Raw genomic sequence first — 15719 nt, 5'->3', positions numbered from 1 at the left:
GTGTGTGTGTGTGTGTGTGTGTGTTTATCCCAGCAACTGGCGGTCACAGCTTTGGATGATGCGTCTTCACTTATTCATTCAGATCAATTATGTTCCATTTTTTCCGGATGAAAAATACCTTGTCAACAACTCGTGGCCAAAGCTCTGGATTTGCGACTGCCATTTAGTTATCCTTTCCTTTTTCAGGAGCACAATTTCCTTCTCAACAACTCGAAGCCCCAACTTTGGATGCTTCATTCGTTTTGTTATCCTTTTTTTCAGGATGAAAACCTCCTCCTCAACAACTCGTGGCCTCAGTTCACAGAATGTTTCCAGCAGACGGCTCTCGTGTGGGTGCCGTGCGGATTTCTGTGGGTTATCTCCCTCGCTTACCTCCCCTACCTCACACACGTGACTGTCAAACTTCCGGGGCAGGTCACGGGGCTTAACTCTGCCAAAACCGTGAGTTTTGCATAATTAGGGTTTGGGTTAGGCGGATTTATGTGTAGTTGTGTGTGTATAAGAGAAAAGGGGAGGGGGGGGGGGTGAACGCCAGCAAAATAGAGTGAGAGAGAGACAGAGAGAGAGTTAGAGAGAGAGAATTAGAGAGAGAAAGAGTTAAAGAGAGAGAGAGATAGTTAGAGATAGAGAGAGAGAGTTAGAGAGAGAGAGCGACAGACAGACAGACAGACATACAGACATACATACAGAGAGAGAGAGAGAGAGAGAGAGAGAGAGAGAGAGAGAGAGAGAGAGAGATACAGACAGACAGACAGACAGACATACCGATAGAAAGACCGACATACAGACTGGGAGAGGTATGTTCGTGCATTACCAGCAGACTCAGAGACCTGTACTCGTGGGGCAGATGCGCATGCTAATTCTTTTTAATTTAAATCGGCTTGCTTATTAATTTCTTGCCTGGCTGATTGTACGTTTGCTTGGTTGGTTCAAAAAAGGAAGAACAGTTCTATTCAGATTTCAGTTTTAACAATTTATCGTCGTATTATTACTCTTTGTCTGGCAGATGTATAGGGGCCCATGCGATTCACTCAAAATACCATTCTTTTCAGTTCCTTCCCTTGGCACTGTGTCTGCTGTGCGTGGTCTCCCTTATCAAGACAGCCAGTTTGCCTGACCAATCACATACTGCCACGTCACTCTACGTCGCTGATGCCCTTCGGACAGTAACATGTGTAAGTAACAATTTTAATGTGTCTGTCTGTTTGTTTACTATTCTCCTTATCTGTGTCACTGCCCGTCAGTAAATTGGTGTGCATTGCGGTTCGTGTGTGTGTCCGTCTGTTAGGATATATGTCAAGTTACGTATTCGTTTCTGGCTACCCGTGTGTGCGCCACATGTGGGAGATGATCCCTGGCCTGGATAGGCCTCATCTGCCACTTACAGATCCACCACAGCAGACGTTCAAGCAAATCCTGAGTCTTGGTCATCTTCGACAGCGAATGGCGAACAACATATGTTCATCTATTGGCATACATGCCGATGTATTTATTCGTTTCTTGCTAGATCTAATCCAAACACATATAGGGGCCTAAATCAGTTTGAAAAGCACCATAATGTTACCAGAGATACAATGTTTGGGTGACCGCAAAATAGTAAAAAACCAACTTAACTTGCATTTGCTAATCGGACAAGGATTGTTAAGTTGTATTGGTTTGTGTTGTTTTCAGTTGTATGCTGGGCTACTGTGCGTCCTCGAAAGACGACGCGGGCTTGTGACGTCAGGGGTGCAGTTCATCTTCTGGCTTCTGACGTCACTGAGTGACATCATCCCCTTCTACTCTGGTATTATACAGAAGGTAATGAAGCACTTGTATATCATCACATGACACATTGTTCTAAAATAGGTCCTTTAAACTTAAAGCCACCATACACTAGAGATTATTGTTTTGAATTGCCATTATAATTGTCTAAACACTTGTACACAAAATCTAAAACATGCATTTCTAAACAAAAAACATACCCACTATTCTCTCTCTCTCTCTCTCTCTCTCTCTCTCTCTCTCTCTCTCTCTCTCTCTCTTTCTCTCTCTCTCTTATCATCTCTCTCTCTCTCTCTCTCTCTCTGATGTACGCGTAAGTCTATCATGACCACGTGTGTCACCATGGTAATACTAGCTATATCGAAAATGCGCAATGTTGTTATTGCAGGGCCATGACGACGACATCTTCAGGTTTTCACTGCTGTGTCTGGAATTCACCGTCACCATCATCATGTTGGTTCTCCAGTTCTTCTCTGAGGCCCAACATCGCCATGGTTACCAGGCCCTTGGACAGGTAAATGGGACATTTTAATATTCAGATTCCTAAATCATTCCAGAAAAAACGTAGCAAAAACTAGCGCTCAGCATATCGAACGTTGGACTTGGTACGTTTAAGAACTGGAATGTGAACAATTAAAGCCACAGTCCCTGCCGTGAAAACAGTGACTGTCTTAATAAAAACAAGTCGCGTAAGGCGAAAATACAATATTTAGTCAAGTAGCTGTCGAACTCACAGAATGAAACTGAACGCAATGCCATTTTTCAGCAAGACCGTATACTCGTAGCATCGTCAGTCCACCGCTCATGGCAAAGGCAGTGAAATTGACCAGAAGAGCGGGGTAGTAGTTGCGCTAAGAAGGATAGCACGCTTTTCTGTACCTCTCTTTGTTTTAACTTTCTGAGCGTGTTTTTAATCCAAACATATCATATCTATATGTTTTTGGAATCAGGAACCGACAAGGAATAAGATGAAAGTGTTTTTAAATTGATTTCGACAATTTAATTTTGAAAATAATTTTTATATATTTAATTTTCAGAGCTTGTTTTTAATCCGAATATAACATATTTATATGTTTTTGGAATCAGCAAATGATGGAGAATAAGATAAACGTAAATTTGGATCGATTTATAAATTTTTATTTTTTTTTTACAATTTTCAGATTTTTAATGACCAAAGTCATTAATTAATTTTTAAGCCACCAAGCTGAAATGCAATACCGAAGTCCGGGCTTCGTCGAAAATTACTTGACCAAAATTTCAACCAATTTGGTTGAAAAATGAGGGCGTGACAGTGCCGCCTCAACTTTCATGAAAAGCCGGATATGACGTCATCAAAGACATTTATAAAAAAAAAATGAAAAAAACGTATGGGGATATCAATCCCAGGAACTCTCATGTCAAATTTCATAAAGATCGGTCCAGTAGTTTGGTCTGAATCGCTCTACACGCACGCACGCACACACACACACACACACATACACACACACATACACACACACATACACCACGACCCTCGTTTCGATTCCCCCTCGATGTTAAAATATTTAGTCAAAACTTGACTAAATATAAAAAACAAGAAAGGTAATTTGTTGGAACGTTATTGACAAACTATTACGATATACAATCACAAATATATCGACCCAACGGTCTTTTAAGTGCACAGACAAACATATAGATACATTCGCTTGTGGTTTACCAGCAAGCGGCCGTAAATTAAATCAAGCTAAGTTTGTTGTGAATAATTGTTTGTCTGTTCTTGTTAAAGACCGTTGGGTCGATATATTTGTGACTGTCAATAACAACGTTCCAAAAGACCTCGGTCATTCTGCCATAAGTGCAGGTGGATGATTACACCTAAACACGCAGACACCTGGGTAGCGCCACTATGTTGCTGCTAGCTTTCCACTGGGAGGAAGCGATCCGAATTTCCCAGCGATGGGACAATAAAGTAATAAACATTAAATGAAAAATGAAATAGTAAGTGTGATCGATTGTTTATTTGTGAATTTTCGTTGTAAAGTGAATGTAATACTGTGACGTTTCTTTATTTAGGAGGAGGTGTCACCAGAACTGTACGCCTCGTTCCCGTCACGACTGACCTTCTGGTGGGCTCAGAGGTCAGTTCATACTTTTCTACATACAAGTTGGGTTTGCACACTTTGACTGTCACCAGTTGTTTTCGTGTCTGTACTGGTTTGTTAAGTACTTCACTCGTTGAATCTGACATGCACGGTGTATTGCAATGCGTTTTCCCTTGCTGCACAGACTGATGTCGATGTAGTGTAACACATTCATGTTCTGTGCCACACAGACTGATGTCGATGTAGTGTAACACATTCATGTTCTGTGCCACACAGACTGATGTCGATGTAGTGTAACACATTCATGTTCTGTGCCACACAGACTGATGTCGATGTAGTGTAACACATTCATGTTCTGTGCCACACAGACTGATGTCGATGTAGTGTAACACATTCATGTTCTGTGTCACACAGACTGATGTCGATGTGGTGTAACACATTCATGTTCTGTGCCACACAGACTGATGTCGATGTAGTGTAACACATTCATGTTCTGTGCCACACAGACTGATGTCGATGTAGTGTAACACATTCATGTTCTGTGTCACACAGACTGATGTCGAAGTAGTGTAACACATTCATGTTCTGTGCCACACAGACTGATGTCGATGTAGTGTAACACATTCATGTTCTGTGCCACACAGACTGATGTCGATGTAGTGTAACACATTCATGTTCTGTGCCACACAGACTGATGTCGATGTAGTGTAACACATTCATGTTCTGTGCCACACAGACTGATGTCGATGTAGTGTAACACATTCATGTTGTGTGTCACACAGACTGATGTCGATGTAGTGTAACACATTCATGTTCCGTGTCACACAGACTGATGTCGATGTAGTGTAACACATTCATGTTCTGTGTCACACAGACTGATGTCGATGTAGTGTAACACATTCATGTTGTGTGTCACACAGACTGATGTCGATGTAGTGTAAGGCCAAAAAAAAAGGTCTGTTTACGGTAACATAGGCCCAAAAAATAGGGTCGGTAGGTCGGGATTTTTTTTCTTTCCAAAAAACCATATTTTTACGTTATTATTTTTTCTTCTCCCAAATGCCAAAAAAAAGTCTAGGGTCGCGCGAAAAAAATAGGGTCGGTCGGGTTACCGTAAACAGACTATTTGGGGGGGGCCTAACACATTCATGTTGTGTTCGCTGTACAGACTGATGTCGATGTAGTGTAACACATTCATGTTGTGTGTCACCCAGACTGATGTCGATGGGGTTCAAGAAGTCGTTGGAGTCAAAGGATCTGTTCCCCATGGACCCCGTCAACCAGTCCCGTAACATCGTGCCGCCCTTCAGACTCGCCTGGCAGGCAGAGGTCGACAGGGTCAACAACATCAACAGTAAAATGTGAGTGTTTCTGTTTTGCATGAATTTATCGTGAGGTGTTCGATGACACAAACATGCTCGCATTTGCTTGGAGTATCTTTCTGCTCACTATCGTATCACAGAATGATTCAATGTGGTCGCTTCTGTCACTGTGTCTACTTGTTGTTTGTTTGTTTGTTTGTTTGTTTGTTTGTTTGTTTGTTTGTTTGTTTGTTTGTTTGTTTGTTTGCTTGTTTGTTTGTTTGTTTGTTTGTTTGTTTGTTTGTTTGTTTGTTTGTTTGTTTGTTTGTTTGTTTGTTTGTTTGTTTGTTTGCTTACGCATGTGTTTGTTCTCGCATTTTGTTTTGCTTGCGCATTTGTTTGCTCGTGTGTGTGTGTGTGTGTGTGTGTGTGTGTGTGTGTGGGTGTGTGTGTGTGTGGGTGTGTGGGTGTGTGTGGGTGTGTGTGCGTGTGTGTGGGTGTGTGTGTGTGGGTGTGGGTGTGTGTGTGTGAATGTGTGTGTGGGGGTGGGGGGTGGGGTGGGTCTGTATGTGTGCTAAGCTTGCTTATAATGATGCTGTTTGTGAACTATTAATTTGTTTTGAACTTATAAAGCTAATGGGCAAAGGTAGACAAGAGTAAACATAAATATAACTCGAATGATTATAAGCCTGAATATTCTTTTTTTTTTACAAAAATACAAAAAAACATAGATGCCAGGAAAAGGTACCACAGCCAGCAAAGAACATCCGCGCGGGGACGTATAGTCAGTTGTACACACGAGAGTCAACTGTTGCTACCAGTACATTATTAGTGTCAACAATATATTTCTGTGTTGTATGTTACTTTTTGTTCTTATTTATTGAAGGAGGACGCGTATACATGTGTTCGTTGTTGTTTGTTTTTAGTTCTCCAAAGAAAGCCAGTTTCACCAAAAGCGCTCACCACAAAACTGACGACGAACACACCCCACTCTTAAACAACCACACAGAGATCCATCAAACACGCAGAGACGCTCAACGCGATTCAACATCAGCAACACACGACCCTCCATCTCATACCAGAAGAACTGCTAAACAGGTTGTGACAAACAAAGACAAAGAAGTCACGTCAGAGAATCACAAAACAAGGACTATAAACCAGCCAAATCAGAACGGCTACGGAACTTTGTCAACACAAGGAGACGTTCAAGGTCAAAGCGGAGAAGTATCATTTAAAGGTCAAAGACGGGGTCAAGGTCATAGTGCTACGAACGGAGGAACATTTCCCAAAGTCAAAAAGAGTAAAGTGGAGCTCAGTGCAAGTGCACCAAGTGAGGACGACGGTAAAGTGCATCCGTCCTTGTTCCGGGTGCTCGTGGCGACGTACTGGCTTCCGTTCTTCATCGGACAGTTCCTGATGCTTCTGTACACGTTGCTGCAGTTTGTTAATCCGATGGTGCTCAAGTAAGTTTCAGTGTATCTACATAACGTTATCATTAAGCGCTCATCACCGCCAAAAAGCGGTCTCGACGGTTCCTGTCTCACTCACTATATACTATTTGCATTGTGTTTGATGTAGCATACTCTGTATATTTTATTCTACTAAGTCCAGCAGTACACGGATACGTGTCGGCCTGACAAGGCTGGATGTAGGGGGTGGGGGGGGGGGGGGGGAGAGGGAGAGAGAGACCTGAAAGCCCCTACTATAGTCTATACCCTATTTATTATGCTCCTCAAGCTATATTATATACTCTATGCTCTATCAGCGAGACAGCAGCCCCGAATGGCAAGACCATGTGTTGGCCTGTTTCCCTGCGTTGTTCAATTACTGTACTTCATATACTACCCACTTCTGTTTAAAATACACTATACTCTATACACTTTATTTAACACAGCGCGCTACTGGACTACGTGAATGCACGTGACACGAGCCCGGAGTGGCACGGCTACGTCCTACCTTGCTCCTTCTTCACTAACTATACTTTATACTCTGAAGTCTATACAGCGCGCTACTGGACTACGTGAATGCACGTGACACGAGCCCGGAGTGGCACGGCTACGTCCTAGCTTGCTCCTTCTTCACTAACTATACTCTATACTTTGAACTCTATACAGCGCGCTACTGGACTACGTGAATGCACGTGACACGAGCCCGGAGTGGCAGGGCTACGTCCTAGCCTGCTCCTTCTTCGTGGCGTCCTTCACCGCCACCTTCATCTTCCACCAGACTCAGCACAACATGATGCCACTGGGCATGCGCGTCAAGTCCTCCATCATCACCGCCGTCTACCAGAAGGTCAGACTTGTTGAGTTCATGATAGACGATGTTTTATTGGGAAATAATTCTGTCGGATTTGTAAGGGTTATGAAAGAGTGAATACTTTGGTTTGTTGAGTCAAACTTTACCACGTGACACTGTCCGTTCGGTTTGCAGGACAAACTGCCGTTCTCTACAGTCCGCGGCGTACCCCCTGGCAAGATTTTCAACTTTTTGAATGATATTATGATTTTATAGAAGATTGAAATTTATGACTGGAACCTTCTACCCGTGCGATGGATTGTTTTGAATTTTTTTAATTGGACATAATTATCTTCTTGTCCTCAGGGAATTCCCTCAATGAAACTCAGGCTGCTTTCCCTGGGGAAAGCGTGCAGCGCCAGAAACGAGCTACCCATTTGTTTTCCTGCATGCGTGTTTTCGTGGTTTTCAAGCCCTTAGACTTTCACTCTGTTCCCGCAGTTGTCAGTATTCTAACTAGTCGTGTCTTTATCTGCCCCCCTCCCCCTACAGGCCCTGACGATGAGCAACGAGTCTAGGCGACAGTCCACAGTGGGCGAGATCGTCAACCTGATGTCCATAGACTGTCAGAGACTGCAGGACGTGACTGCCTTCCTCTACCTCACGTGGTCCGGTCCCCTCACCATCGCCATCGCCCTGTACCAGCTGTGGGGCATCTTAGGTCAGTATAGAGCCTCAAGTTGATTTGGTGAAGTTTACTTTGCTGGTCAGGTCCCCTCACTATCGCCATCGCCCTGTACCAGCTGTGGGGCATCTTAGGTCAGTATAGAGCCTCAAGTTGATTTGGTGAAGTTTACTTTGCTGGTCAGGTCCGCTCACCATCGCCATCGCCCTGTACCAGCTGTGGGGCATCTTAGGTCAGTATAGAGCCTCAAGTTGATTGGGTGAAGTTTACTTTGCTGGTCAGGTCCGCTCACCATCGCCATCGCCCTGGACCAGCTGTGGGGCATCTTAGGTCAGTATATAGCCTTAAGTTGATTGGGTGAAGTTTACTTTACTGGTCCGGTCCCCTTACCATCGCCCTGGACCAGCTGTGGGGCATCTTAGGTCAGTATAGAGTCTCACATTGATTGGGTTAAGTTTACTTTGCAAAGTTTCCTTTGCAAGGCTGGCTGCAAGAAGGTTTGGTACTGAGTTTTCGGTAAAAAAAAGACTTCGCGAAATCTTTACGCAGTCGACTTCGAGCTTAATTACGAACCGCATATGCGTGATATGTTGATGAGGGAGAAGGGTGTGAGTGATGGGGGGGGGGGGGGGGGGGGGGGGGTGACGAGGGTATGAAAGACAGCCATGTATCAGCTGTGTGGCATTCTTGGTGAGTGTAAATCCTAATTGATTCACGAAGGCAAGCACACGATGCATGCTGAAGCTTACAACTTTATTTCAAGCTTTTCATTTGTGTAGTGGCAGGTCTTTTTGTGATGCTGGTGGTGATACCAGGACACGTATGTATGGAACCAGGGTAAACTTCCCCCATTACACTTACACTAACACACATACATTGGGATGTGAGGGGAATCATCCGGGGGCCAATTGTCCAGGAGGCAGTTGTCTGGGGGGCAATTAACCTGCAACCGGGCAGCAAACAACGCAAAATGCAGATCACAACGTTGCTTCATACCTCTCTTGCATCCGTGTTGCTATGGTGACAGGTTCTTGTTGCTATTGTGACAGGTCCGGCATGTCTGGCGGGTCTGGGCGTGATGCTGTTGGTGATATCTCTCTTCCATCCTTGTTGCTATGGTGACAGGTTTTTGTTGCTATGGTGACAGGTCCTTGTTGCTATGGTGACAGGTCCGGCATGTCTGGCGGGTCTGGGCGTGATGCTGTTGGTGATACCTGTCAACCTCGTGGTGGTCAGCAAGCAACGCAAACTGCAGATCGCCACCATGAGGATCAAGGACCAGAGGCTGAAACTCATGGCGGAAGTCCTCAACGGTATTAAGGTAACGCAGAATGGAAGTAATGTGAACAATAATATTACCCAACCCTCGTTTCTATCAATCTTAACGGCATGTCATCATAATTATTCCTAATTTGGCATCAAAAAGGCAGTCCCGTAAATGTATGTAATGGTTTTACACTTGTTTCGAGAAGCTATCACGGACACAATAGTAGCAAAGTCGATTTCTGGACTGAGGTTTGTTTGTTTGTTTGTTTGTTTGCTTAACGCCCAGCCGACCACGAAGGGCCATATCAGGGCGGTGCTGCTTTGACATATAACGTGCGCCACACACAAGACAGAAGTCGCAGCACAGGCTTCATGTCTCACCAAGTCACATTATTCTGACACCGGACCAACCAGTCCTAGCACTAACCCCACAATGCCAGACGCCAGGCGGAGCAGCCACTAGATTGCTAATTTTAAAGTCTTAGGTATGACCCGGCCGGGGTTCGAACCCACGACCTCCCCATCACGGGGCGGACGCCTTACCACTAGGCCAACCGTGCCGGTTGGGTTAAGGTGCACGAAGCGAAAGTTGTTGCCACCCACACGGGAGAGAACAAACCGCGGGTTCTGATTGGTTGAAATCACAACACATCTCAGTTTTAGCCGATCCAACACCGCGGGTGGCTCCCGTTCTGGTGGGAACTTTGTCGCGCAGCTCAGCCCTGGGGTCAATCGCTGTCGTATGTTTTAATGTTAATGTTTCTTTGGTGTATGAAATGAAGCTGTAGAGGTAGAAGCCACCTTCAGACATACAAACACAAATATGTGTCATGTCATGATAATCTTTGTCGTATGTTTTTAATTTCAAGTTTGTGTTGTTGTATGCAATGAAGCTGTACAGGTAGAGGCCACTTCCAAACATACACAAACAAGTGTGTGTCATGTCATGACGGTGTCTGTGCTGCAGGTGCTGAAGCTGTACGGGTGGGAGCCGTCGTTCCAGGACAAGGTGCTGTACCACAGGAACAGGGAGCTCGACAACCTCAGGAAGATCGCATACCTCAATGCCTGCTCCGTTTTTGTCTGGACCCTCGTACCTTACCTCGTGAGTAACTGTACATTTCTATACTTCTATGCACGCATACCTCAATGCCTACTCCACTTTTGTCTGGACCCTCGTACCTTACCTCGTGAGTAACTGTACACCTCTATACTTCTATGCACGCATACCTCAGTGCCTGCTCCATTTGTTTGTGGACCCTCGTACCTTACCTCGTGAGTGACTGTACACCTCTATACTTCTATGCACGCATACCTCAGTGCCTGCTCCATTTGTTTGTGGACCCTCGTACCTTACCTTGTGAGTGACTGTGAACATATCTGACTAGTTGTACACACGCCTACCGCAACGCCTGCTCCACTTTTGTCTGAACCCTCGTACCTTACTTGGCGAGTCATAAGAAGACACCCTCAGAATAGAGGACGCTGTCATGCTCCTCTCAAAGATCAGTCGAGGTAAAATGCACAACTACGAGAGGTAGCCTACATAAAATGGGCAGTCTGCAAGTGAACATAAATTGAGGAGAGAGAGAGAGAGAGAGAGAGAGAGAGAGAGAGAGAGAGAGAGAGAGAGAGAGAGAGAGAGAGAGAGAGAGAGAGACAGACAGACAGACAGACAGACAGACAGACAGACAGACAGACAGACAGACAGACAGACAGACAGACAGACAGACAGACAGAGAGAGAGAAAGGGAGAGAGAGAGAGCGAGTGTGTGTGTACGTGTGTGTGTGTGTGTGTGTGTGTGTTGTGTATGTGTTTGTGCGTGCATGCGTGCGTGCGTGCGCGCGTTCCGGCGTTCGTCCCGCACTAAACTCTGTGCTTTTCAAGATACAAATATGTGTCGGATTGCAAATAATGCATACACTTGTCATTGATGACGTCAATGAAGCGAATGACGTGTGCAGGTGACGTTGGCGTCCTTCACGGCGTACATCCTGACGTCAGAGCTGGGCTACCTGGACTCCACCAAGGCCTTCGTGTCTCTGTCTCTCTTCAACCTCATGCGTGCCCCCATCAACCAGTTACCGCGGGTCATCCCAACCGTCATCCAGGTAACACTGCAGTACATTCTGCTGTTCGACACCCCCCCCCCCCCCCCCGCCCCCGCTCCGTCCCCCGTATCAACCTCAACCCACAGGTCATCGTCGCCGTCATCCGGGTATCTTTTTTTTATCACACTGCGGTACTGTGTGTGTATGTGTGTGTGTGTGTGTGTGTGTGTGTGTGTGTGTGTGTGTGTGTGTATGTGTGTGTGTGTGTGTGTGTGTGTGTGTATGTGTGTGTGTGTGTGAGGTGTATTCATTAAAAAAAATATGTGAATAGTTTTAGACAGGCCAAGAACAAAACAGACAATAAGATCGGTCTTGGATGACCCCCCCCCCCCCCCTTCCCACCCCCCCCCCCAAAAAAAAAAAAAAAAACCCCACCCAAACAAAACCGCAATTATTTACATTCTCCTTTCGTTTGGCGGTGTCTGGTGATGGGAGTGATGTGTCAATGATATATATTTATGTTCCTGTGTTCAGGCCGGGGTTTCCTTGACACGTGTCAACAAGTTCCTCAACTGGGGCGACCTTGACCCTGACAATGTCAACAAGGACCCTAAAGCATGTTCGTATTATTTATTGTAAATGCATACCGGCATTCGTTGAAACAAAATTGTATTCTTTAAAATCATAATGAATGCAGTAGCTAAAGGAACAACAAATGGAACACAAAATCCAGCATGCGCTTAAATCACGAGGCCGAGACCAACGTTAGCTGCTGGAGTTCGGTATTTTGACAATGTGACAATTCTTTTTGTCTGGCATGTTTTCAATGGGCATGTCAGTTGTCTGGTGATGATTCATAATTTAAAAAAAAAATACACCCACAAGGATTCATTTTAAAAAGTGTGGGTCATACACGAATCACTCGATCCAAATAAGGTTACACATGTGTCTGCCTTTTAGCAGAGTACAGGCTGTGCATGCACCGGCCTAATCAGGATTGAAGACTGCGACATTCCATTTTCAAATTGCACATGACCCACTTCATCCGGACAGTGTAGCCCAAATTAAAATCGTCGTTTCTTTGTTTTATCGACATAACGGTTTCAGAACTGGTCATTGTGAATTGAACTCCTAAACAGTTAGGTGCAATGATTACAAAAAGCAAACACTCATAATAATTTCAGAGGTACCACCGTTTTTGAGAGCCTCAGGGCCGTGCACGACTTTGGAAGTAAAGTTAAGATTTAACCTGGATATACAGGCTAGTGTATCTTAACGATTTGTTTTTCAGACGACGTGATAGCGATTGACGAAGGAACATTTATCTGGGACAGGGCCATGCCCAAACCCACTTTGCAAAGGTAGACTACACGTTTGCAGCTTTCTGTATTGTCTTTTTCTTTCATCTCTTACTCTTTCCTGTGTTCTCTCTCTTCCGTGAACGTGCCTCAGCGTATTTGTGACCCTCCACCACGAAATGAGTCGTATGTCACCTCGCGCGGTTCTGCGCTAGGCTTAATATAAATCCGGGGAGTGTATGGTAACAGTGTGAGGGTCACCTTAGTCACAGGCTTATAACTCAAACAGTTTTCGCTCTTTTCTAAAACGGTTTTCACCACTGGATAGAGCATAAAAAATGTAAAATGTAAAAATATGAAAATCATGCAAAGGTGACATGCGACTCATTTCGTGGTGGAGGGTCACATTTGTTGTCCTTTTCGTCCGTGAAAGTATTGGTTGTTTGTAGTTTGTTTTCCTCCTTTTTTTCAAATCTACTTCTTAGCACTCGCTTTGCCGAACAAAACAAGCGTGTGTTACATTTACCTGACAGCATCAATAGTCACATGCACAGAGCCACGTGTGATACATTTACCTGACAGCATCAATAGTCACATGCACAAAGCCACGTGTGATACATTTACCTGACAGCATCAATAGTCACATGCACAAAGCCACGTGTGATACATTTACCTGACAGCATCAATAGTCACATGCACAAAGCCACGTGTGATACATTTACCTGACAGCATCAATAGTCACATGCACAGAGCCACGTGTGATACATTTACCTGACAGCATCAATAGTCACATGCACAGAGCCACGTGTGTTACATTTACCTGACAGCATCAATAGTCACATGCACAAAGCCCGGTGATGGGAACCTGAGGGTGCGGGAATATGCTGAATGTAATTACCGTAATGGCGTATGGTTATTTACATTGCAGCGCCAACCTGCGTAGCCCAAGGCAAGGCCGTAGTGGGGACATTGGGGTGCAGGAACAGATTGTCAGTTGCGGGAAATGACTCACTGTGACATATTGCATTTTACGTACATGGCAGCATAAACTTCTATATACCCCGCGGAAATCTGATGGTGATGAGAACCGTGGGATGTTAGAAATGTCTGACTGTGATTACCTTTTGACATATTCACATGGAAGCGTCAATGCTTACATGTATGCTTATTTTAGTTTTGGTTTGTTTAAAGAGAATATTGTAATCCGTATGTTTGTTTCTCCTGTTAGGGTCACCACCATAAACTCAAGCTAGTTGTTGATCTTTAATATGTATTATTATCATGCATTATCCATAAATTGTTGAATAAACTCTGCTTAAACCAATGCTTACATACCTCAAAGTAAGCTTGCGGGAACTGTGGGGTGCGGGAAATGAATGTAGATCATTGGAATTGACTGAATGTGATAACCGCAAGTTATGTACATGACAGCATCAATATGCACATACCGGAGAGGAAGCTGGTGCCGGTGGTGTTAACAGTGGGGTGCGGGAAATGACTGAATGTGATAACCATAAGACATATGTAATTGGCAGCATCAACATGCACATACCTGAGGGCAAGCTGGTGGCGGTGGTGGGAGCTGTGGGGTGCGGGAAGTCCTCCCTGCTGGCAGCCATCCTGGGGGAAATGGAGAAGACCAAGGGAACAGTCACCATGAAGGTAAGTGGCTCACAAGTCGATTCACGTGTTGTTGTATACTGAAGGTTCATTAGTATAGAAAGAGGGAACAAAAATGTAAACAAATGCGGAACTGAGTATGTCGGGTTGAAGATGTTGATATCAAGATAAGATAAGATAAGATAAGATAAGATAAGATAAGATAAGATAAGATAAGACAAGACAAGGCAAGGCAAGGCAAGGCAAGGCAAGGCAAGGCAAGGCAAGGGCAAGGGCAGATGAGATGAGATGAGATGAGATGAGATGAGATGAAAAGATAAGATAACTGTAATGTCCATTTTCATTGTACAGGCGTCATTACATCAATAATGTTGACAGTCTGTGCACCGTCTGGACATGACTGTCAAGGTTGTGTTATGGAAGATTGTGACGCGTGACGCGTACATTTTGCTTGTTTTGTTCAATTGTATTTTTTTGATTAAACGCCCCACAATGTTGTGCTTGGCATGACGTGAAAAAAACACTCGACAGTGTAGCATGGCAGCGGGACCGCGGAAGAAGAAGTACAGTTCGGCAAGACACACGCCCAGACTTCAAACATGTCCAGCAGGTATTCGTTTCCTTGTACTAACTGACCATATCTTTGCCTTTCTCCATGACAGAACACCATAGCCTACGTGCCCCAGGAAGCGTGGATCCAGAACGCCACAGTGCGGGACAACATCACGTTCGGGAAGCCCATGTCCAGGCGGCGCTACGACCAGGTGGTCCGCGCATGCGCACTCGAGTCCGACTTTAAGATCCTCGTCGGTGGAGATATGACTGAAATCGGTGAAAAGGTATGTTTTGTTGACTTCGCCAGTTTGGTTTAAACTCAGTTTTATTCACACCATATAATAGGGTGTCATATAATACAACAGAAACACTTCGGACCACACGCAAGCAATGTATATATTGAGTGTGGCTATGTATTAGTTTTAATCTACACATAAATTGTCTTTTACTGATGCTCTGAAGTTCAAAATAATGATAGATGTGCTTTCTCTTGCTTCTATAGGAACACTGAGGTAAGCCTGCAATGTCACGTGTAGCTTAACTCAGTGTTTCTATGGAAACAAGCCAGGAACAACAAGAGAAGGCAACTCTTCCAGAACCAACACAAACCCGACACATACTTTCCTCAATTCGTCTATTATATTTGGTAATCATCACAGGGCATCAACCTTAACGCGGGTCAGAATCAAAGTGTCAGCGTGGCGCGTGCCGAGTACAGTGACGTCACAACATGACCTTGACACTAACCAATCAGGGCATGTATCCTATCACAGGGCATCAACCTGAGCGGGGGTCAGAAACAGCGGGTCAGCGTGGCGCGTGCCATGTACAGTGACGTCACAACATGACCTTGACACTA

At 44.7% G+C, this 15719-nt stretch overlaps 1 protein-coding gene across 1 annotated transcript in view; it reads left to right on the top strand.

Moving 5' to 3' along the window:
* Positions 1-1338: 1338 nt before the first annotated feature.
* Positions 1339-15719, top strand: part of LOC138974470 (multidrug resistance-associated protein 1-like) — a 15527-nt gene continuing 1146 nt past the window's right edge. Inside the window, exons 1-17 of the mRNA XM_070347190.1 lie at positions 1339-1446; positions 1672-1800; positions 2153-2278; positions 3817-3881; positions 5060-5206; positions 6073-6609; positions 7261-7441; positions 7937-8105; positions 8352-8399; positions 9239-9390; positions 10303-10440; positions 11301-11447; positions 11922-12006; positions 12679-12748; positions 14221-14347; positions 14968-15144; positions 15634-15696. Coding sequence (XP_070203291.1) covers positions 1339-1446; positions 1672-1800; positions 2153-2278; positions 3817-3881; positions 5060-5206; positions 6073-6609; positions 7261-7441; positions 7937-8105; positions 8352-8399; positions 9239-9390; positions 10303-10440; positions 11301-11447; positions 11922-12006; positions 12679-12748; positions 14221-14347; positions 14968-15144; positions 15634-15696 — 2469 coding nt within the window. The remainder of the gene's footprint in view (positions 1447-1671; positions 1801-2152; positions 2279-3816; positions 3882-5059; positions 5207-6072; positions 6610-7260; positions 7442-7936; positions 8106-8351; positions 8400-9238; positions 9391-10302; positions 10441-11300; positions 11448-11921; positions 12007-12678; positions 12749-14220; positions 14348-14967; positions 15145-15633; positions 15697-15719) is intronic.

Source organism: Littorina saxatilis, linkage group LG8, assembly GCF_037325665.1.
Source record: "Littorina saxatilis isolate snail1 linkage group LG8, US_GU_Lsax_2.0, whole genome shotgun sequence".
In the NCBI taxonomy this organism is placed as follows: domain Eukaryota; kingdom Metazoa; phylum Mollusca; class Gastropoda; order Littorinimorpha; family Littorinidae; genus Littorina; species Littorina saxatilis.
Note: the sequence above shows the minus strand (reverse complement) of the source record. Positions and strands in the feature narration are given on the sequence as shown.